Source organism: Sarcophilus harrisii, chromosome 2 (assembly GCF_902635505.1).
Source record: "Sarcophilus harrisii chromosome 2, mSarHar1.11, whole genome shotgun sequence".
Taxonomy (NCBI): Eukaryota; Metazoa; Chordata; class Mammalia; order Dasyuromorphia; family Dasyuridae; genus Sarcophilus; species Sarcophilus harrisii.
This window is the reverse complement of record NC_045427.1, coordinates 20,277,975-20,301,481: the sequence shown is the minus strand read 5'-3', so window position 1 is coordinate 20,301,481 and position 23,507 is coordinate 20,277,975. Positions and strand designations below refer to the sequence as shown.

Below are 23,507 nucleotides of genomic sequence, written 5' to 3'. Positions count from 1 at the left end.
GGAAGGTAGCACGGAAGAGGACCTCGAATTGGCTCTTTGGGAAAAATTCAATTGATCAGGTGGGGAAAATGCTGAGACCCCGAGCCCTGTGGTAGGGGAGATCCCAGGCATCCAGAGGCCAAGCTGGAATGGAGGGGGGAGAACCTACTCGGGTCGGCGAGGGGGGAGGTCTGGAGGGGGGGAGCCTGCTTGGGCTGGGGAGGGGGGGTCTATCGGGGGCAGGAAGAAGCTCCCTAAACTGTCTGCCAGGGAAAGAAGCCCTGTTCTGGAGCTTTTATTTTCATTGAGCACCGTTGCTAACCAGGTGCTTAACTCATTTTGTCTCTAGGGTGCCAAGAAGTCTCCCAGCTGTCAGTGCCCCCTAAAATACGGTGCCCCGGGTCAATTCCTGGTCACTCCCCCCATTCTAGTTCCTGTTACACGGCAGGACAATGGCAAAGCTGTGTCCCTCTCCCACTCCCATGGATCTCTGGAAAGAAAAGGCAAAGTCCAGAAAAGAGAAGCAAGTTCAGACACAGAGTCCCCTCTTTTTTATTATGGAAGTCTATAAAATAGCCACATGGATTATGTTTGAGATCACAAATCGCACAACATTCATTTTTAATATGCCACACGAAATATTATATACATATTAAAAACCACACAACGGAGAACATACTCACACACACAGCACCAGCTCCATGACAGACGATGACCGAAAACAAAACAAAAACGAAAACGCAAAAACACAGGTGCGCTCTTTGCTCAATATTAAAAAAAAAACACGACCGCGATAAAAACATATTAATATTTTTGAACCACGTTTACAATAATGGGGGGCAGGAGGTCATAGTTTACTAAATAACAAATATTTAACAGCAAAAAAACCTTTATACTAAATATCTATTTTGAATTATAACAAAAATAGTACTTATAATAGTTTATAAAGACAGACAAAAAAAACAAATTATAACATTTCTGCAACCAAAAAATTGTTTTTTTGTGTATAAAATAATATTATAGCAAATTGGGCAGGGTTGGGATGGTGCAGGGGAGCGCCACCACCATGGCCCCGACATCAAAAGTGCTTCATTCTGCAAACCCACTGCAGGTGTGGCCTTGTGTGTGTGTCTGTGTGTGTGTGGGGACTTAACTCGGCCGAGTCGTATTAGTTAGGATGCCATTCCCCAAAGAGCCCCCATCTAAACCTAGTGCTAAAAGACACACACACGTGCATATGTGGAGATACACATGCATACACGTGCACATATGGAGATACACATGTATACATGTGCACATATGGAGAACACATGTATACACGTGCACATATGGAGATACATGTGTGTACACGCATCTGGCAGACAGAACTCTGAACAGATGGATGCTTCTGACCTAAAACTGAAAGCAGCCCACCAGGCAAGTGCCGAGCTGGGGTCCACGCTATTTTGTCTAGCTTTCTGTTTAGGTGCCTTGGGGATCTCTTCCTTCTCTTTCCTTCCTGACTCTTCCCTGCATCTGCACCAGGTCCCTGGTACCTGCCCAGTCACCCTTCTAACCTTCTAGCCATTGACCCCCTTGAAGAATCCTCCATCCCTGCTCCAGACAGTGCACCCTCAAGTCATGGCCAATTCGCATCCTGTCACCCAGAGTGCCATTCTTCAGGATGACCCTGCCCCGGGACTCCAAGAGTTTGAACCCATGGTTGGAGAGGACGGGATGGTAGGGAAAGCCGGGAAGGGGAGGCGCCGGGACACAGCCTCAGCTTCCACCCTCGGGATGTGGCCGAGCCCTCGCTGAGACTCCACTCACCGGCCCATAGGCCGAGGGGCAGAAGGGGGAGGGGAACTTGGGGGAAGGGTCTGGGATCAGAGTGGCCCTCAGAGGGTTAGAAGGCTTGGAGCCACAGGTCCCCTCCCCGACTCTATGCGATCTGCAGCAAGCAGGGCAGGGCCTGGAGCGCTGGAAGAAGGCTCTGAGCCAGAGAAGGTGATGGACGGGACCCGGATGTGGGAGACCAATGCTCTCAGGAGAGCATGAAGGCAATGGCTGAGACCAGGGCAGTGGAGGACAGGGCTGACCCCTCTGCTCCTGCAAACTCTGGGCTTCCAGGGACTGATTAATAAATAGAGGGGTGCGGGATGGTGAGGGGCACGGGATGGCGAGGGGCGTGGGATGGCGAGGGGCGCGGGATGTGCTCTCAGTGGCAGGAGCTGGGTGCGGGGAGGGGAGTCTGGCTCGAGGCTGGGGGTGGGGGGGGGGGGCCGGGCGCTCACCCAGGGCTTCCGGGGCCCATGCTGGCGGGGGGGGGGAGGGGAAGTGAGAGTAGCAGCAACAGGTGACTTCCAATGTCCGGATGGCAGCGAGGGGCTCCTGCCCTTCGGGTCTCCCGGCCATCCCCCAGAAGGCCTTGCCACAGGGTGACCCCCAAGCCTGGGGGCGGTCAGGGCCTGGTCTGAGCAGAGTGGCAAGAGGAGAGGGCAGGGCAGGGGTCGGGGGGGGGGGGCTAGGAAATAGGCTAAGTGGGCGGCTCCCTTCCCTGCACTCTGTGGACTCCTCCTCACCCCAACCCAGAGAAGAACAGAAAGAAAACGGGGGGTGGGGTGGGGGGCGGGGGCGGGGGACAATGTGAAACAACATCCAAAAACACTGTGAACACCACACGTTTAACACTGTCGAGGGCATGCGGGGCCCAGCGGTCCCTCCGGGCGCCCCACATGGGGAGGGGGGGAGGCCGGGCCGGGAGGGACTGGGGACGGGGAGAGGAGCCGGAGGGGGCCGGGCCCAGCTCCCCAGGGAGGGACAGAGCCCCCCGGCCCCAGAGTGTGGGGATGACCCGGGGCCCAAGGGAAGGAGAGGAAAGCCACGAGGGCCTCTCTCCTCCCCCTCGGCCTTTTTGCTTTGCCCCCCCCTGACACAGGTTTCCTTGTTACCCCCCCCTTTACCGGCCTCCCCCACGCCGGGGGGGCTGAGGTGGGCGGGGGAGGGCCCGGGGCCCATTAGACGGTGGCCCCCAGCATGGCCTCGGTCTCGGTGAGGATCTTGTTCTGGTTGGAGTCCAGGCCAAAGAACTTGACGCTGAGGCCGTCCACGGGGTGCAGGACGGGGACCAGCGTGATGCGCGGGAATGTCCGGCTGGCCAGCTCGAAGCGGCTCGTGCTGGCCAGCTCCACCGCCAGCACCTTCAGGAAGAGCTTGGCCAGGTGCTTGCCCAGGCAGGTGCGGACGCCGCCGCCGAAGGGCAGGTAGTGGAAGCGGCCGTCCTTGTCCTCGCTGCGCGCCTGGCTGAAGCGCTCGGGGTCGAAGACGTCCACGTCCTTGAAGACCGGGGCCGTGTCGTGGGTGTCCCGGATGCTGTACATCACACTCCAGCCCTTGGGGATCTGGAAGCCCTGGGGAGGGGAGAGGGGGGCTGAGCGGGGGCCGCCAGGCCGGGCATCTCCCAAGGGAGGGACCGAGACCCTCTGTCCGAGGGAGTGTGGGAGCGATGCGGACCCGCCACTGAGCCCGGGGGCCGAGGCACAGGCTTCCCGGGAGAGGAGGCGGCCGCTAAACCGGGGCTGTGTCTCCCCACTAAACCAGGGCCCCAGGGAAGGACTGTGTCTCCCCATCAGACCAGGGCCCCCAGGGAGAGCCCCGGCCCTTCCCAGGGCTCCCACTCACGTCGAGCTCGAAGGTCTGCAGCACGGTGCGGTAGCCGCCGGAGATGGGGGTGAAGAGCCGCATGACCTCCTTGATGACGCAGTCCAGGTAGCGCAGGCCGACGAGCGTGTCCAGGCGCAGGGCGCCCTCGCACACGCAGCCGTTGTGCAGGAGCCCGTTGGCCCGCAGCTCCTCCCGCAGCTTCTCCAGCACGTTGGGGTGCTTCAGCAGCTGCATGATGAGGGAGGTGCTGGCGCTGGCCGTGGTCGCGTAGGCTGCGAAGATCAGCTCCAGGGTCCCGTCCTGAAGGGCCGGGAGGTGTGGTCAGGGAGGACCCAGAGCCCCCCTTCCGCTCCCCCGTGGGCTCCTTTGGGGGGGCAGCGGCTCGATGCCCCCAGAAATCCCCCCCTTGTTCCCTTCCCGCCCAGCAGGTCAGTCGCTAGGACATCCCCAGCCCCCTCTGTAAGACCTTCCTCGCGCCCGGATCTGGAAGCCCCAGCCTCGGTTTCCCTCCCAGAGCCCGGGCCCACCTTCAGCTCCTGCATGGTCATCTCCTTGCCGTGCTCCTTGCTGCTCTCGATGAGGATGTCCAGGGCGTCCGCGTAGTCCTTGCCCTGCGTGCTCTGCAGCTTCTCGCGGATCGCCTTCTCCAGCCCCTTCTGCAGGGTGTGCCGGGCCTGGATGCCCTGCAAGGGAAGGGGGTCCTCAGGGCCAGGGCGGTGCGGGGGGCGAGGGGGCGCCCAACTCATCCCCGGCCCAGGGCGCCCATCCTGTCCCCCCCCGCCCCCAGGGGCTCGTTTCTTTCTTCTCAGAAGCCCCAGGATGTTCCTACTTCCCAGGATGCTCAGCCCCCAGATAGAGGTGCCCCCAAACTTCAAGGTGCAAACCCCCATTATTTCAGCTTCTTCTTGGTCTCTGCATGTCCTGAATAGGTGAATCCCGGCCCGGTCTCAGCACAGGCTTCCTTGGAGGCAGTGACCCTGATAATCCTGCTCCTTGGACTGAGGCCCCTGAGAGCGGGACTCCCGCTCCCTCCCCCATTCCTCCTGACCGCAGGGCCTGGCATGGGGCCCAGGGGGTGCTCGGGGGGTGCTGGGGACCCCGGGGGCTGGACTCACCCGCCGGTAGCCACTGAAGGGCAGGTCAACGGGCAGAGAGAAGACATTCTCCACAAACTGCTGGTAAACCTCAAAGAGGTGGGTGAGGTCCTCCTCGGGGATGCTGAAGCCCAGGAGCACGCGGATGGCCATGTGGAACGTGAGCTTCTGCGCCTCCTGGTACACGTTGATGGCATCGGGGTTGCTGCTCCAGGCCCGCAGGGTGTCCTGGATCACCAGCTGGATTTTGGGGAGATAGGACTCCAAAGCTTCATGGCTGAAGATCTTGGAGAAAACCTGCAGAGGAGGGAGACCCGGAACCCTGAGCGCGTGCCGGAGACGCGGGCGTGCTTGGCCATTTCCCTCTGCAGCCCGTTTTACAGATGAGGAAACTGAGGCAAGCGGAGGAAGCGCAGGATCACACAGCCAGTGAGTGTCCCCGTGTCCCCCGGGCCATCTGGCCACGGTCCTTCCTGGCCTCTGTTAAAAGGACCCCAAAACAAAACCCCTTGGGCAGGGGAAGGCTTTGGGGGGGGGGAGAAAATGGGAAGGGGTGGCCCTGGGTAATTGGGTAATGGGGAGGCGTGATGGATTTCCTGAGCCCCAGGGGTTTGGGGTTGGGGTTTGGGGTCCGGGTTGCCACTGGATGAGGATGGATGGGAGAAGGGAGAGATTTGGGTTTTGCCCTGCCCAGAGGGTAAAGTGACCCGGTGGATTGAAAAATGTGGAAAAGGAAAATTATGTTTCCTGAGACTTTTAGAGCCAGTCGGGTTTTTTTTACAGAAATGGGGGTTTCCATCGGGATTTAAATCCAGGGGGGAGGAGTTGGGGAGCTGGGGTGTCACATTTTCAGGGATGGTAATCTGTGCTGGGGGGATAAAGGGTTTAATGCTGCCTTTTAAAACCCCAAGAGGTGGAAACTCCTGGAGGGCAGGGACGGCCCACAGTGCCCGGCACACAGTAGGTGCTTAATAAACGTTTAGTGAATTGAGTAGGAAATGGGTGAGGGAGGGGTTTGGGGACCCCGCGCTATTTTCTTGTGGTTAGGAAAAAGTGTTTTCCTATAAAGAAGGGGGATAAATTTAATGACTTTTGATTTTCCCAAATCAAGATGAGGGAAAGATTTCGCCCGGACTTTTTAGGCCCATCCAAGGGGTGTTCAGACCCCAGACAAGATGTTTTAATTCCCTTCTGTTTTCCCAACATTTGGGCAGAAGACGCCCTGTTTCCACCTTTCCCCTCCGATTGGTTTTACCCACCCCCTCCCACCCAGCCCCAATTTTTCAGGGGTTTCCGCCAGGCGTGAGGAGGTGGCGGGGTGCCTTGTTTTTTGGGGGCCTTGTGCCGCCCCGGCCCCCGTGCCGCAGAAGGGGGGGGGGGAGGTTGGGGGAGGGGAGGGGGAGGAGGGGGAGTTTCCCGGGCCGGCCGACCCAACCCACGCGACGGGGGGCCGGGGCCCCAAAATAAAAGTTTCAAATTGAAATTTCTGAGTGTGGGAGGAGAAGGTTTAAATTTTTTCTGGGGAGGTGATGGTAAAGGGGTTTAAAGGGGTTTGTTGAATAGTTTTGGGTTTTTCATGGGGAACCCTGTCTTTTACCGGGTCTTGGTGAAGGTGGGGGAGGGGGAGGGGAGGAAGGGAGGGGAAGCGGGGTTGGGGGGTTGGGGTTTTTCAGGGGAAGGAAGGGGGGATGGGGGGAAGGTTTTTGGGTTTTGCCTAGCCCCTTTTCCCGCCCTTGGAGGAGGGAATTTTATTGAGGGAGAATGGGTTAGGACGGTTCTCGGTTGGTTTGTTTTAGGGTTTCTTGGGGTTTGGGGTTTTCTTTTGTTTTCCCATTTGTTTTCTGGGGTTTCGCTTTGGGTTTTATTATTTTGTTTTGGGTTTCCCCTGTTTTTGGGTTTCCCGTTTTTTGCTTTTTGGGTTTTTGGGGTGTTTTAAACTTGGGTGGAGGGAGGGAGGAAGGAGGGAAGGTTTTACTTTGTTTCCCACCCAGTACGCTAGGGGTTTGATTGCTGTTTCCTCTGTTTTAGGAAAGGGGAAAGGGGTTTTGTGAAAGGGTTTGCCAAAAAGCAGAATTTCCCGTTTTCCCGTTTTGGAAATGACTTTTTGGTTTTTGGAGTGGGGGGTTTTGTTTCCCGCACGGGCCCTTTTAAGTTTTGGGCCTTGGGGTGAGGTGGAGAGAGGAAAATCTCGGGGGTTTGAGTTTAAGTTTTTTTATTTATATTTTGGAGGTGGGGATTGGGTTTTAGAAAGAGTTTGGGTTTGGGGCGGGTTGTTTGTTTTTTTGTAAATGGGAGGGGTTTTTCACTTTGGGGGGGAGAATGGTTTTTTTTGCTTTTGGGTTTTATTGTTGGGGGTGGGAAGGGATTTGTCAAGTTTTGGGGAGGGGGGGGAGAGGGGGGGGTTTGTTTTCAGGTTGTCTTGGGGATTTTCCCAAGGAGAGAGAAAAAGAGAGATGGAGAGAAAAGAAAGGAAAGAGGGGTAAAAGGGGAGGGAGAGACAGAGAGAGAAGACAGAATGAGAGAACAAGAGAAGAGAAGAGAGACAGAATGAGAAAACAAGAAGAAAGAGAGAAAAGAAGAGAAATAGGGTAGAACAGAGAACAGAGAGAGAGTTAGAAATGGAGACCCAGAGAAGAAGAGAGATGTTGAACAGAGACAAAAGGAAAGAAAGAAAGAGAGAGACCGGGAGAGAAAAGGAGAAAAAAGAAATGGAGAAGAAAAGAGAGAGTTGAAAAGACAAGAGACAAAAGAGAGGAAAATTTGAGAAAAGAGACCCAGGGAGAAGAGACACAAGAGAGAAAAGAAGAAATGGAGACTGAGGAGAAATAGAGAAGAGAGGGAGAAAGTGAAAGAGAAAAAAAGAAAAGAGAAGAAGAAAAAAAGAGAACAGAGAGAAAATTAGAACAAGAGACGGGGACCAGGTCTCAGGACCTCAGAACGAGAGCCTCGAGCTGGAAGGGAGCCCACAGGTCCAAGCTCCCCACTCCTCTTGGGACGGGCCCCCCAGGCCAGGGAAATCGGGTGCTGCTGTTCTCCGGGGGGGGGGGGGGAAGAACCTGAAACCAGGCGGCAGCGAGCCTGGGTCCTAATCCAAGGTCCGCTACCAACTGGCCTTGTGACCGTAGGCAAGTGCCCCTCTCGGAGCTGGGGGGGGGGGCGTCTCCCCGTGAGAAGCCCGGCCCCAGTGGCCTCGGGCTGACGTCGCTCGGCTGCCCCTGCCGCACCTGGAGCGGCCCCAGCCCAGGCTAACTGGGAGCCTCCTGGCCCTTGGAGGTCTCCGGGGCTCCCTGCCAGTGGTAACCAACCTCAACATTTCTTAGAACCATCAATGGCTCGGAAAGGCCCAGCCCTTCTTGAAAAGAACCACACCCAAGGGAGGTCTGGTCTGAACCCGAGCCCCGGCTTCTTGGCACCGGCTACCTCGGTCTGAATCAGCCACCCCGGGGTCAGGAACTGGGCAAACCTCAGAAGGAGCCCGGCCCGCCTGCCCCTCTCCCGGGGGACTGCTGAGCATGACTGGTGCCCGGGCTGGGGTTCTGCCCCCGCCCCCTCTGTGGGGGCCCTGCATCCCGCCCTCCAGAGCCCCCCAAAGGCCAGCAAAGGGGCCTGAGGAGGTCGCTCGGAGGTCGGCCCCGAGAGCGGGACCTTGGCGGCAGTTTGGGCCCTTTGGGGGGATGGGGGGCTGGCGGTCCATGGCTTCCCTGAGGCTGAATGAAGAAGGAAGGGAAGGGGACAGTCAGGAAGACTGGGCCCCATCAGGCAGAATCTCGCCTCGGCCCCTCACAGGGTCCGGATTCAAATCCCACCTTTTTCATCTGTACAATGGGGACAGGGGAGGACTAGCTAGATCATGGGCTCCCAGAACCCCAGACTTAAAGCTCAGAGACTTGGGCGCCAGAGATCAGTGAAATCATGGCATGAGAAAAGGGATGAATAGAAATGTCAAGTGAGCAGCTGAAATCACACACTGAAAAGAGTCTGACAGGATTTGAAACAAAGTCCTGGGCACACCCATGATCCTGAAGGAAATCCTTTTCTTTCTTTCTTTCCTTCCTTCCTTCCTCCCTCCCTCCCTCCCTCCCCTTCTCCTTCCTTCCTTCTTTACTTCTAACTTTACTTCTTTCCTTTCTCCTTTGTTCTTTCCTTCCTCCTTTCTTTTTTCCTTCTTTTTTTCTTCCTTCTTTCCTTTTCTCTCCTTTTCTTTCCTTACTTCCTACTTTATTTCCTTCCTATCTCCTTCCTTCTTTCCTTTCCTTCCTTTCTTTTTGCTTTTTTCTTTCCTTCTATATCTATTTCCTTCCTTCTTCCTTCTTTTCCCTCCTTCCTCTCTCTCTCTCTCTCTCTCTCTCTCTCTCTCTCTCTCTCTCTCTCTCTCTTTCCTTTCCTGCCTCCTTTCCTCTTAATTTTGGCCAGGCCATTTCCCCTCTGAAGGAAAGACTGCAGGCACCAGGGACACTTCCAGGGTGACCTTTACCCCCCTAGGCCTTTGGAGTCCACGGCTCCAGTGTCCTCTCTACCCCCAGAGTGAGTGTCCCGGGGCCTCACCATTTGAAGGCAAAGAAGAACCACCAGGTTTGGGCCTGGGAAGAGCCAGAGAGCCAGAGACAGTATTTCTGGGCCCCCACTTTACAGAGAAGCTAACCGAGGCAGAGAGGGGAGAAGTTGGTGGAGGTGGCCCTGGAAGCACACAGCCAAAGCCCAGGAGTGGAGGAGGCCGTGGCTGGCAGGTACAGGCAGAGTGAGGCTGGGAGGGGGCACCTTGGGGGGCTCCCCCTTCCCCCTTCTGCGCTTTGGGTGTGATAGGTGAGGTCCCGCTTCTCCCCAGATGTGGGAGTTTTTCAGGACAAAGGCTCTCCAGGGCCATCAACAAAAACATCACCGTCCCAGCCTTGGGGCTGATCCCACTCCAAGGCTTAAGAAGTCTGCGGGGAGGGCCCGGAACCTCCCCCTCAGCCAGACACGGCCTCCCTCCTGCTGCTCCCAGGCACCCTGCTCGGGCTGCCCCCACCTCCATCTCCCCAGCGACCTTCACTGCCCGGCTATCTCCGGGCCCCAATCGCTGTGGGCAGCCGGCCTGCCCGGGGCCCTCCCTCGGGCCCACCTCACGCCTGCTGAAATAGCAACTTTGTGGGCGAAGGACACCGGCTCTGTTGGCACAACAAAGGGGCTGTTACTGTATCTATTAGTGGGACCGAGGGGAGAGACACAGTCGGCCGAGCCTGGAGCTCTGCCGGGATGGGACGCCTCCCTCCTGCCCAGACCAGCCCCTCCCTGCCCCAGAGGTGGCCCGGCCTGGCCCATCCAGCCCGGCCCGGGCCATCCCTGCCATTCTCCGGGAGGAAAACTGGGGGCCAGGGACTGGCTCTGAAACAGGACCTCCCTGAAAGTGTTCTAAGAAAGGACGGGGTCTCATCTCCAGGTTCAGATAAGGGGCTTTCTAGGAATAAGACTGATGACTTCTTGCCTCTTTTCCCATAATCCTCCAGTCCCCCACGCTCACTCCCTGGGCCAGTTACAGCTGAGAACAGTCCCCTCCTCGTTATCCATTCATCCTCAGAAGCAGCTTACAAAAGGGAATAATCCATAAATTAACATAGATAATAAATAAATAATTTATCATCCAATAAATTTGGTGGATCAAATGGAACAATCTCTAGGATGAAGGGAGTAGAAGCCCCGAAAGGCAGCAGGAGGTGTCCAAGTCTGCCTGCTGGCCAGAAGGAGCCCTGGCCCGGCCAAGGAGGTCACGACTTACTCCTGGCAGCTCTGGGACTTGGGCGAACCTCGGCTCCTGGGCCACAGTTACCTCGTGTGCAAAAAGAAGTGAGGCCGGATGAGCCTCAGGGTCCCTCAAAGCTCAAAAATATCAAGAGATTTGGGTTAAATGAGCCCAAGACATCTGGTCCTTGCCCCAGGTAGAGGAGCATTTCGCAGGGTCCCTCCCAACGCAGAATCTCCAAGGATGACACGTGCCAGGCCTCTGTGCCAGGATCTCCCTCCCTGCCCATGCCAGCCGCCAAGCCGGAACCTTCGATAGGGGGTGCCCCGGGATGTCCTCCACAAAGTGGGGGCAGCTTGTTAGAGGAGGAGGAAGAGTCCTCCCCGTGATTCAGGGACCCAAAGGGGATTCAGTAAGGAGGGCTGACTCACCTCTGAGAGCGAGGAGAGCCTGAGGAGAATAGAAAGCTCTGGGATGGGAGAAGGAGGCGGGGGAGATGAGAAAGAGAAAGAGGAAGGAGAGGGAAAGAAAGAGGGGTAGAGAGAGGAGGAGAAGGGCAAGAAGGAAGAGGCAGGTTCAATCAAGAGCAGGTTGGGAGAAGGGAGCCTGGAAATGCTGGGATCAGGGGTCCTGGGAGAAATGAGTATTTCCTGTTCTTAATAACTAATTAGGACCAAAGTTTCTTTGATCAAGATTCAAGTGACTTAAGTCCCATAGGCCCGAGCTAACCGCTTCTCATCGAGTTAACAAATCAGAGCCGAGGGGGCTCCCCTTTCAAAGGGCATTGAAGTTGTGAGCCCATTGACCATCCCGCTGGCCTTGTTAGTAAAATGGCTCAGGGGAAGCAATGCCTCTTTAAACTAACACAGCCCTTCACTGGGAGCTGGAGTGGGAAGAGAGCTTCCTCGTGGGTCATGTGGCCAGGCCACAGGCTACCTGCGCCCCCCGGCCTCTGCTCTGGGACCCAACTGTGAAGGCAGCCGGGCTCCGAACTTTGGAAAAACCTGTTGGAGAACCGCTTCCAAAGAATGGCCTTTTCTCCCTAGTCTTGGGTGGTCTATTTTCCGCATTTAAAAGCATTTTTCTGAGAAGTGGGCAGAGATTGCCCCGGACTGTGGGGGGCCCAGGACCAAGGGAAGGTGAAGAAGAAGCTACGGTCTGGAAGAGGTTCCGGACACCAGAAGCTAAGGGACCGCTGCCAGGGGGCCAGGAACGCTGTCAGGGGCAAGGAACACTGCCTTGACCAGGGCAGACCCAGGTGGCTTTGCAGTCCGAACAACAGGAAGCCCCGAGTTCAAATCTATTTGACTCGGCTTTCTCGTCTGGGAATAATATACGGGATTGATGGGAATATTAAGGGAATAAAATGGGAACAATAATAGCCCCTACCCTGCCAGGGTTGTTGGGAGGATCAAATTAAATCCCACTTGTTTAAAAATAAAAAGGCGCTCGGCACAGTATCAAGTACGTGGCTTGTTCCCCCAGCACTGACCTGGTCCATCTCTTGCCTGTTAGAAGCTTCTCCCAGCCCCCCCCCCCCCCAGCAGATACTCAGCCTGGCTGCCCCCTCCCCCCAAAGGGCCAGAGCATCCCCCGCCCCGACTTTGCGGCCTTGTGGGAGGCTCGGCACAATTGCGATTCCGAACCCTCCCCAGCGACGGGCCCCAGACCACCGGGATGGCTGAAGGGCGAACACCTGGGAGCAGCGGTGACTGTCAGAATGGGCCACGGAACATCTGGCCAGACCTCCCAGGGCTGGGGCCCAGGCTGGCACCAGTGGAAAGACTGACTCTCTCTGGCTCCCAGGGAGGCCTCCCCCTCCCCGACAGGAACTCCCTAGCTCTGACCCCCCCAAACCAAGCCCGAAGGCCCAGCCCAGACCGAGTCCCGACGCCAGGCTCCGAGGCACCCCCAAGGAGCTCCCCAAATGGCACTGCGCCTGGCCAGGGAGCAGCGGGGCTCCCTGGGGATTCCCTCCACTCCGGGCTGCACTAATGGCTGCTGAAGTCCCTGCTCACTCCCAAATTCTGTGATTCGAACCTCGGAGGCCTTCTAGTCCAAGCTCTCCATTTACTTTTGAGGAAACTGAGTCCCAGAGTAAAGTGACTTGTCTGAGGTCCCACAGATAACAGGGGAAGGACCCAGGCTCTTTCCCCTGGACTAGCCAGGAAGCTGCTCACATTTGGGCTCCTTGGGGTCTGCGTCCTGGGGCTGGGCAGCTAGGGGGCGCAGCAGACAGCCTGGAAGACCCAAGTTCAAACTCAGCCTCCGCCACTCACTCACCCTACGTCTTCTATACTCAGAAAACGAGCTGCAAAAGGAGATGGGCAGCCGCTCCGGGGTCTCTGCCGGCAAAACCCGGGCTGGGGTCACAGAAAAGCAAACTGCAGGCCTCCATAGCCTGGCTGCTCCTGAGGAGGGCCCTGTGACTTTACAGGATACAAGGACACCGATAGGCAAACCCACCTTTGCCCATCATTCCTCGAGGCTCCCATCAGGCTCTGCTTCCCAAGAAAGAGCCGAAGGGGGCCCAGCTCCCAACCGAACAGCCCATGGGGCTTGGAGCCTTCCCCACTCCTGAGAGATGAGAGCAGCCTTTTCTGGGTATGTTTTTAGCTCCCCAACCGTCCCGGAGACTCCTAGAGACGAGGAGCACCCTTCCTTTCTCTGTATTCCTTCCTTTAAGGGAAGGCTTCCTGCAGAGACTAGGCTGTAGGGCCATTCTATTCCAGGGGAGTCTCTGAAAGATTCCCCGAGAAACCCTTCCCACAGCCAGATCCCTAAGGTTAGTGAAGAGCAGTTTGGGGCCGGAACTCCCAGGAACTTTCCCTCATTTGGAGGAGTCCTTCTTCCTTTTCCCCATTTTTTGGCTCCCCCATAAGCTTCCCCCCAAAATTTGGGCCTTGATACCTCCTGGGCTTCCTTGATGAGGGAAAATGACCCCGAGAAAAAGTAATTTTTTTAAAAAATTTTATCACCTTATTTAAATCTTCCAGGCTGTAAAAACCAAAAATCAAAAAAAGGGGAATTTGTTAAAAAAATCCCAGGTTTCCCCGGGCAAAGGCCCAACAAGTTTAATTTTTTGGTTTAAAAAATTTACCTTTTATCCTTTTTAAATAGAAACTAGGTCCAGATTTAAATCAATGGGCAGAAGGGTGGGGTTTAACCCCGGCCTCCCCCCCTTCAGATCTGGAAGTTTTTCCCCCGGGCAAACGCCCCGGGGGAAAATAAATTTAGCAAAGTCTAAGGCCCCGGCCCTAAACCCTTTGAGATAAAAGAACAAAACAATCCCATTTTTAAAAGGAAAGAGGAAATCCGATAAGGGGGAAAGCAGTGGGGGTTGAAAACCCGGACCCGGGGGCCCCCGGACTGGAGCCGTTTTCTCGCCATACGGGGCCCCTATTGGAGGATAAGGAGTTTGCCCTTCCCCCAATTCCCCAGGGGAAACCCTTTTGATTCTTTCTTCTTTATATACTTTGTATCCTCAGACCTGAAAGTATTCCTATTTGATTTAACTGCCATTTAAATAAACAAATAAGTAAACAAAGAAATAAAAAACAAACAAATAAACGAAAAAGCCCAGTGACTTGATAGCAATAAAGCAAGATAAGATAAAGCAGTGGGGTTTTAACAGATCTCAAATGCCGGCGGCTCCTTGAGGACGCGAGTTTCGGAGGGCAGGGATGGATCGCCTGGCTTGATTTGGGAGTTCCTGTCTAGCCCAAGGCCTAGCACTTAGTAGGTCTCTATCTGGGCTGCTTGGATAGAATTAAGAACCAAGTCCCACTGGCTTTCACTTTCTCAGTCCGCCAGGACGGCTACTCCTATTCCCGGGTTTATGAGATTAGGAAACTGAGGCCCGGAGAGAGCCGGAGGGGAGGTGGAGCTAAGGTCCCCCGAGTCCGGCTGGAAGGGGAGGGCTTCCCCAGCTCCCAACCTCTGCACCGTAAATAGGAGCTTTTTCCCCCAACCGCCCGTCCCCAGTTTGAAGGAGGACTCGGTGAACCCCGGACTAGGGAGGTGGAGGTGGGAAAGTGGGGGCGTGCCCAGCCGTCTGTCTCCTTGGCAGCTTTAAAAAAGGAAATTGGGGGCGGCGCTCAGGGCTCAGCTTTGGGGTTACTGCAGTTCAAACAGCACGTGCCACGGGGCGGACCCCGGGGAGACGCTGAGGCGGCTGCGGAGGCAGCGGGAAGGAGGCGGGAGAGCGGGCAGGGCGGGCTGGGGAACTCCGAATTCTCAAACCCTCCTCTACTTTCCCTTCCCGGGGAGGGCCCGGGGCAGGCCAGGAAAGTGAAGGGGCGGGAGGAGCTTCACGGCCGCCACCTTGCCCGGGGCCGAGTTGTGCTCCAGGTACCGAGGGTACGTGCCCACAGGGCCCTCTCTCTCTCTCTCTCTCTCTCTCTCTCTCTCTCTCACGCTCACACACACATTCACATTCACACTCACACACACACACTCACTCTCTCGCTCACTCACACACTCACATTCACACACACACACACTCACACTCTCGCTCACTCACACACTCACATTCACACACACACACACACACACACACTCGCACTCTCACACACACACACACAGCCATCCAACATCGCCCTTTTAAATTCCTCAGTGGAACCTCGGGATGGAAGGAAGCATTTTGAGTCTGAGATCCTCGGAACTTCCGAACCCGGTCTCAAGGTTCGGATCTCGTACGTTGGAACAAGGGAGCAAGAGCCACGAACTTTTAGACTTCTGCACCCTAACTCCCACCTCACCCTGTAGCCCGAAGCCCTCCCTCGCTGCCTCCAAACACAGCCCCACCCGCGGCGTTGTTGGTCCCTAGGCACCCCCCCCAACCCCCGCCCTTTCGTAGGAGTACAGACAGATCGAGGAAAGGAATGGGAAAGGGTCTGGGGTCTCGCGGACCGCCAGGGGGCAGGAGGAGCGAGAGAACGGGCGCCACGCGCTGAGAATGGGAGGGGGGCCAAGGGTGTGATGATGTGTCCCTGTCACCAGAGCGCCGTCCCTCCGGGTGAGGGCGCTAGGGAGAGGGGGCGCGGAGTGCCTTCAGGGCCATGAATAGAGGCCCAACCCTGGCTGGAGCAGGTAAGAAGGGGGCAAAAGGACCAAGAGGTGTGCTGGGAGAATCCCGGAAGCGTATGGAGGGAGCCTGGTCTTTTAAAATAACAGCCACGTATATAGATAGAGCCCCTGCACACACACAGATATTTATCAGATCTTCGATCCGAAGCTGCAAAGAGCCCCAGAGGCCATCTGAGGCAAAACGTTCGATTTGCAGGAGGGGAAACTGAGGCCCAGAGAGACGTCGGTTTGCCCAGGACAGCCAGAAGCCGGGAAGAGACCCCCAAGCCCCGCCCCGATTGGGCTGGGGGGAGTTCGAGGCCAGAAAGAGAGCGGCCTTCGCCTGGAAAGTTGGTCGGGGGGCGTGGAGGGGCGCGGACAGTGAGAGGGGGGGCTAGAAAATCGAAAAAGAAACCTTGGCCACGGAAAACCGAAGTCGGCTGCCCGTGCGGGCCGGCCCAGAGCCTCACCTTTCTCTTGTTGCGGTGGACGTCGCCGATGGAGTTGGCCACGGTGTTGGGGCCCAGGAGCATGCGCGTGCTGCGCGGCCACTCGGTGCTCACCAGGTGGTGCTCGCCCATGAGGATCTTGCGCACGTTCTCCGCGCCCGTCACGCGGATCAGCGGCCGCCCCAACAAGTGGGTCTTGAAGACGTTGCCGTATTTTTCCCTCCGGGACGACTGGAAGCCGGAGCCCTGGGGTGGGGGTGGGGGGCGGAGGGGGGGGGACAGACAAGACAAGCAGCGGGTCATTGCCAGGTCAATCGGGAAACTTTTTTTTTTTTGATTGAGTTCGTCTGGGGACGAAGGGCCCCGGGGACCATCTTGTCCACCTTTTACAGGTGCGCCAGCTGAAGGCCTTTTACTTAGTGAGGGCGACACCGCCGCTGGCTGCGGGGCGGAGGAATACGGGGGCTTAAAGCCTGCGGGAATTGGGCTAACGCTTTCAGGCCCCTCAGATATCTCACTTCCGCTGTCTCATTTGATTCCTGACTCCCATTATTAATTTTACAGATGAGGAAACTGAGGCTGACGCAGGTTAAATGAAGACCACGATCAAGAGCTCCTGATGGTCCGGGACGGGATTTGAACCCGTGTTTCTGACTCCCTAGTCCATCCTGGAGAGCGTGTGTCCCGGGAGGGGAGGGGGGAAACGGAGGAAGGAGATTCCACTGACCCCTGACCTTTTCTGGCCTTCAAGGACAAGGAGAATCCGCTGGCTCTCCACTAGAACTTGCCCTTCGGCCTTCCCCCACCCTCTCTCCTCCCTATCACTGACGTCTTATTTTATTTTATTTTTTTCAAACGCCAACTGGAAAAGACATCATAATCTCCGTGGTAATAAGAGGAGACGCGCAGCCCGTTGGCACCGACTCGGATAATATTTTCTCTGCACCCCCCTCCCCTGGCCCCCCGGCTTTTAACTGCGGCTCTCAGAACCGTACGGGGCGATGTGCGGAGCCGCGAGCCCCAGCGGGACCCCGAGTGGCCCCGCCCCGCCCCGCCCGAAGCCCTGCCCCCCTCCCCCCCCCCCGCAGCCCCCGATCCCCGGCCCGACCCAACCCGCCTCTTCCACTCTTAGAATAAATCTTTCCAGGCTCCTGTCCACGGGCTGGCGATTCCCCGCCGGATGGCCAATGGCCAGCGCCTATTTATAGTGGCGCACGGTCCCCTCCCCCCGGGGCGGCCGCTCGGGAGTCGGACAGGGAGATGGTACGGGGGGGGGGGGGGCGGTGGGGGGGGCGGGGGTGTTCTGAGCTCGGCCATATAGCGAGATGTGTACGTATGTAGGTATAATTTTCATTTTTTTTCTCGCTATTTTAATATGATGTCATCCGCCGTCTTGCCGGCGCTTTCTGGAGGGCGGCAGAGCTTCGGGGTGGTTTATGGCCACTGAAATAATAAATAAATTTATTTCAGAACATAATCGTAATAGAAAAGTGTGTTCCCCGCCGCCCCGGGGCTCCGGGGCCGCCGCCGGGCGGGATTCCCAGGCGGATCCGAAGCGAATCGGGACGGGGCGGCCCGTGGAACCCCTGCCGGGGGATCGAGCCGAAGAGCAGGGAGGAGGGGGCCGAGGAGGGGGCGGAGCGGGGCCGGGTCGCCGCGGAAGCCAGACACAGAAGTGGTTTTGTCGGCTGTGGGTTAATTAGGGGGCGATTACGCGGCCGGGCGGGGCCGGGCGGGGTGCGGGGCTAGCGAGCTGGGACTGCAGGTAACTCGATCCCAGCCGCCTGGGCCCGGGCTAGGGGGGTGGCGGGCAGTAAATTGGGACGACCCCGACCGGGCCGCCTGGCGTGTGGGAGGGGGGGGGGAGCGGTCTGCTTCGGAATGACAGGAAACCCACCGAAATTTCCGAAGGGCGGGGGAGTGGGGGGGGAGAAGCAGAATTGCTCCGCATCTGACTTGGGTCACTGTCGGCTCCCCCTCCCCCCTCCCCAATCCGTTAACACTCGGCCCAGGTCACAGGAGGGAAATTACCTGTCTACCCTTCCTTTCCTCCCCCACTGAAGTGGTCGCGTTGAGGCTGAAGACACCCCCGCCCCCACCCGATGGCCCCAATGCGGGGGAGGGAGGGGGGGGCACGAGCCCGGCATCTTTCCCAAATCCAGGCGATCCCCGGGAGCTCTCCGCCTCGCCTCACCCCGCCCCCTCCTCACTTTGCTTTCTTTCAGGGAAAACCGAGTTCAGAAATCAGGCTGTAAGTCCTTCTGTCTCTCACCGCCCCCCCTCCCCCCCCCCCCCCCCCCCCCCCACGCAGGCACGCAGCTCTAGAACCCCGGCTCCAGGCGGAGCTGCAGCCTCCCGGACCAGCCACGGCTTCTCAATCACTTTTCCACATGGCCTTCCGCAGAGGGGCGAAGGGAGGCCTCGCCGCCGCGCCGGAGCCGTCTGGGAGGGAAGCTCCACAGGCCCCCGTGCAGGCCCCGGAGCCGGGAGAGCCCGCGGAGGAGCGCGGCTACGGCCCCCGCCCCTCCCGCCTCCGTCCGCTCTGCCCTGTCACTCGGTAGCACCGGGAGCGATTCCCTCCCGAGCTCTCCCCCGATAAGAGGGAGAAGCTGCATGGGGGGGGGGGGGGGCAGTGGATGGGGGGGGCTCCCGGTTTGCTCCTCGCGTCGGAGTTGGCTGTGAGTTTCGTGAGGGCGCCGCCCCCTCCCCCTTCAGCTCCTCGCCTCTGATCTGCTTAACTATAATTAAAGTGCGCTTTTGGTGGCATTAATAAAGACTTATTTGTCCGCCGTTTCCACCGCCTGCCTCCACAAAGAGCACTTTCATCGGGCGGCCACTGCAGCCGCGAGTCCAATTTATACAAAAATGTTGTATTTTTAGCCCGGGGCTCTGTTTAGATGGCGCTCAGTGGAAAGGGAGAGCCCGTGGAGGGACCCCCGTAAAAAGCTGACAAATGGCCCCGAAAAACATAAAGGTTCGATTCACCAGGGCGCCCGTTAACCCCTTGGGCGCCGCTGCCCCCTCCCCCTCCCTGGCTCGGACCTGGCCCTCAAGCATCCTCGGCTCCCGCTCACTTTGCGGGACTCCCCCCGCCCGCCCCGGGCGGGGCCGGGGGCGCCCGGGCAGGGGAAGGGGGGGGAGGGAGTCGGGAGTGTCTGGGCTGTGATTTGGAGTGTGCAGCCCCGGCACACGGCGGAGGGAGCCCGCCGCCGCGGCTCTGCGGCTTCTGAAATTTTATTTCCTAACTTCGCGGCCAAAAAATCCCAGCCGGCCGCCGTTAACCCTTTCCGCGCGGCCCAGGTGGAAGGGAGAGGGACTCGGAGGCTGCCGGGGCTCCCTGCCGGGGCTCCCACGGATTAAGTGTCAAACGCGCGGGAGCACACACACACATACACGCGCGCGCACACACGCACACGCACACACACACACACACACACACACACACACTCATTCACACACACGTCTCCGGTAAAGGAATGGGGGAGAGGAGCAGAATGCCCGGCCCGAAGGCTAACGCTTGTAAAAGCAGTCCTCCTCCCCCCCCCCCGCCCCCTCCCTCTCTTGATCTACCTGAGAGGTGGCCCAAACGGGCTCTATTCCCAGCTCGTTCTCCCTTTCTAACCCGGCTCTTCTTTCCCCGGGCGTCCCCCCGTTCCCCACTTTCCTGCAGCCCCACGGAAAGAAATCTCCAAGCTGCTTGGTTGCAGCTCAGCCTCCCTCCCCGCCCTCGCCTCTTCCCCGTGGATCTGGCTCGGAAAGCTCCCACTCCCCGTTCCCCAACGGGGGACAGCGCGGGGGCAGGGGGGGGTATCACGTTGCAACAGCTATTGTCTGGCACTTAACCGGGTCAATTTCGGTTAATCGCCACAATACCTCGGGGTCTGGTCCCGGTCCCCACCCCCACCCCTACCCCCAGCTACCAAGAGGATCTCGGGGCTGCGGGATTTCTGAGTCTAAACCGGGAGCACGCGCGGAGCTTGCCGGGATCCCCGGGGCCGAGAGTCCCTTCCTTCTCTGCCCGGGTCCTCGTCGGACAGCCCTCCCTAACCTCGCCGCCCTCCGGTTTCTTCTGAAAGATAAATAAACAGAGGAAACTTTTCCAAACAGGTAGCCGCGTGCCCCGGGCTTCCCCAGCTTGTCACTTTTCCTTTCGTCTACGCGCAGACACACACACACACACACACACACACTCCCAGAATACGCGCTTTACCTGGCCAAGCTGAGCCAGCTGCCAGGACCCGGCCCTCTCCTTAAAGAGACAAGTCCTCCCGGGCTGGCTGGCTCGTATCTTCTCCTTCCTTTCCGCCGCCTCCGTAGCCCGGCCCGGCCCGGCCCCAGCCGCGGCAGTCTGGGCACCAGCGCCGGCAGGCAGAGAAGCCGAGAACAGGCAGGTGGGGAGGCGGCGGCGGCGTGCTCGGGCTACGGGGCTCCCCTTGGACGGCCAAAAGCCACACTCCCACCCGGACAGCCCCCGTCGGCGAGGGGCCACCTGCCCACTCCCGCATCGGCTTGTGGAGGAGTTGGGGATAAATGGATCTAGGGGTTCTCCAACGCTCCCCAGCCAGCCCCAGCCAGGGAAACTCCCTTTCGCCGGCCGTCTCGCCTCCCCGGCCGGAGGATCCCCGGCGGTCAGCCTCACCTCTCGCCCCGTTGCCAAGCGGCCACGCACTTTCCCTCCTTTCCCCCTCTCCTGGACGCCCCCCCCCCTCCCGCCTCAGCAGAAGCCCGTCCCCACCTGCGCTGCCCTGTCAGCCCCGGACTCCTGCCCGCTTTCCCCGCTCCTCCGTGCCCTCCTCCTCCAGGGTCTCCCCAAGCCCGATCCTAACGTGCCCGAGGCCGGCCCGCGCTCGCTCCGGGGCCGCGGAGGTGGCGTGGGACGGCCCGGAGGGGAGTCGGCGCGCGCGCGCCCTTACCTGGAGCAGCCAGTGACCCGTCTCGCCGATCAGCGGGAAGCCCATGGAGCCCTTGGGGATGGGCAGCTTGCAGCTCTTGTCCCGGGTGGCTGCCCAGCGCAGCTGCCACAGCTGCTGGGACACGGCCAAGAGCAAAGTCACGGAGACCAGGCAGGCGGCGAAGGTGGCCAGAGCCGAGACCAGATCAAACCCCTCAAAGAGCATATTTTTGGTTGGTTCGCTGGCTGGCTCCGAGTGCTCGGGAGGGAGGGGAGAGAGGAGGGGAGGCGGTGGGGGAGGGGAGCAAAGGATGGAGCCGGAAACGGGGTTGCGGTGTGGGGTCCCCTGCTCGCTCCCCAGATGCCGAGAAGGCAGGGGGTGGGACTGGGGAGAAAGAGGCTGAAGTCTCAGAGGGGGTCTCGAGGAGGAAAAAAAAAAACCTGCCGGAAAAAAAAAAAAAAAAAAGACCCGAGGCCACTCAAAGTGTAACTTTGTTTTGTGTTCCTTTATAGGGGGGTGGGGGGCGGCTGAGGGGGCCGGGGCGGGGACTGGACTAAGGACAAAGCGCTCAAGTTCGCCCGCTCTCCTTCTCCAAGCACCACGCTTGGTGAACTTGGGAAAACTTGGGCCGGCGGACCCCTCCCCCTCGCTCTGGAGAAAGGCAAAAAAAAAAAAAAAAAAAAAAAAAAAATCAGATGAAACAAAAATGAAAAATTAAAGTGCGATCGATTCGTCCGGAGGATTTGTTTTTAATTCCGATTTCGGAGGGAAAAAAAATGAAAAATTCTAATGAAGGCGGAAAGGAGAGGCTGTCTCCCCCAGATCCAAAAATCACCGGAGAGCCCCCGAAACTTTTGGGGGGGAAGAGGAAGGGAAACGGTGGTTGGGGAAATGCGGGGACCTACCCCCCGACTCTGTATCTGTTCAAACTTTAATGCGGCGCCCCGGCCTCTCAAAGCTGCCCGTGCGCCCCTGCAGCGGCCGCGGCCAGAAGTGAGGAGCTGAGCGGAGCGGACGAGACGGAGGGAGCCGCGAGCGCGGGGCGGACGAGACGGACGCCGAGAGCCCGAGCCCGAGCCGGAGCCGGAGCCGGAGCCGGAGCCCGAGGGGAGGAGGAGGCGGAGGAGGAGGAGGCGCGGGCCGGTGGGAGGGAAGGAGGGAGGGGGTGAGGCGGGGTGGGGTTGGGGGGCGGGCGGTGGAGAAGCCGAGCTGGGTTATTGTATCAATCAGCAAAGGCAGGCAGTCCGCGGGATCGTGTCTCTCGTCTCTGGACTTGCTGCTAGGGAAACGGGGAGGGGGAAGGGAAGAAAGAGGGAAAAGAGAAAAAAAAAAGAAGAAGAAGAAATAAAGCAGGAGGCAGGATTTCAGGGCTGGTGGTTTTAAAAGCTTCTCAATGTGAATTTGAGGCGATGCGTGTGTTTATATAGGGGCGGGAGGCTGCGCCGTGGGCGCTCCGCCAGCCTCCCCCCTCCCCCTCCCCGCCCGCCGCCCCCCCCCCCCCACTCTCACAAAGCCCGAGGCGTGGTGAGAGGCCGGGCCCGGCGGCCCGGGAGCGTGTGAGTGTTGGACGCGCGCCCGCCCGCCCGCCTGCCTGCCGGGGACCCACTTGTAGCCGCTGGAGGATCAAACTCAGTTCGCCTCTCCCGGCCCTCTGTCCAGCCGTCCTCCGTCAGCCGTCCGGGCCGCGCGTCCGCCTCGCGCTGGGCTCGGCACCTAGGACGAGAAGGCAGACACACACACACACACACACACACACACACACACACACACACACACACGGCTCAGCCTGAGCCGGGATCGCCTGGCCCCCGGCCCCCGGCCCGGAGACGGAGCCCCCTACCCCCGCGCCCCCGCGGCCAGCCTCCGCCTCCGCTGCTTGGCCAGCCCGGTCAGGCGACAGGCGCGGGGAGGTAGGGGGACACCCCGCTCCCAGCCCGCCCGCTCCCGGGAGAGAGCGCCCTAGATTCGCGGCTCGGTCCTCCGAGCCGGAACGGGTGGCGAGAGCCCCGGCTGACCGGGGATTGCCCCCCCCCACCCCCACCCCGCTCGGGCGCCGGCGGGACGCACGTCGGACCGGCCGCCAGGCGGGCTGGTCTGGGCGCTCCAGCCGAGCCCGGGCGCGGGGTGGGGCGGGCGGAGCCCCGGGGCACAAGCGTTCATTGATACAAATAGGTAAATAAACACGCTCGGAGAGGGGCCGCCACCTTCCCGCGCTGGCTGCCCAGGGGCGGGGGCGGGGGCGGGGGGAGAAGTGTGGGAGAATGACACGTGTGGGCGCAACATGTGTGCCCCCGCGCCGGGGACGTGGGGAGCTGCGCGGGGTGAGTGGGCCGGGAGGGGGGGTGCGTGCGTGTGGGTGCGCGCGCGCGCCAGAGAGGTGGAAAGGGCGGCTTCTCCTCGGGCCCGTCCAATATGGGGAGGGGGGTCTCCTCCCTCCAGGAGCCCCTCCCCTTTTCTTTTCCGTCCGCTCCTCGCCGGCGCCCCGAGCCCGTGCCAACGCCACACTGGGCTCCGACTCCCCCCTCACGAAGGAGGGAGTAACGTGCCCGGGGTGCGGGGCCGCGGGGGGCGCCGGACGTGTGCGGGAGCCCGGCCCGGGCGGTGCGCGCGCGGGCGGTGAGAACTGGCTCGCGCGCCCCTTCACACCTTTCTCTCCCCAATGCAG

The 23,507-nt window shown here is 59.2% G+C and overlaps 1 protein-coding gene across 1 annotated transcript; it reads right to left on the bottom strand.

Moving 5' to 3' along the window:
• Window positions 1-507: 507 nt before the first annotated feature.
• On the bottom strand, window positions 508-21,934 carry LOC100926797 (cytochrome P450 26B1). Its single transcript, XM_031949720.1, has 6 exons — window positions 20,864-21,934; window positions 15,972-16,196; window positions 4,737-5,012; window positions 4,149-4,304; window positions 3,640-3,921; window positions 508-3,368 (listed from the first exon to the last, which is right to left on the bottom strand). The coding sequence occupies exons 1-6, from the start codon at window positions 21,065-21,067 to the stop codon at window positions 2,976-2,978; spliced, it is 1,536 nt and encodes a 511-aa protein (XP_031805580.1). The 5' UTR covers window positions 21,068-21,934; the 3' UTR covers window positions 508-2,975.
• Between the last annotated feature and the right edge of the window lie 1,573 nt (window positions 21,935-23,507).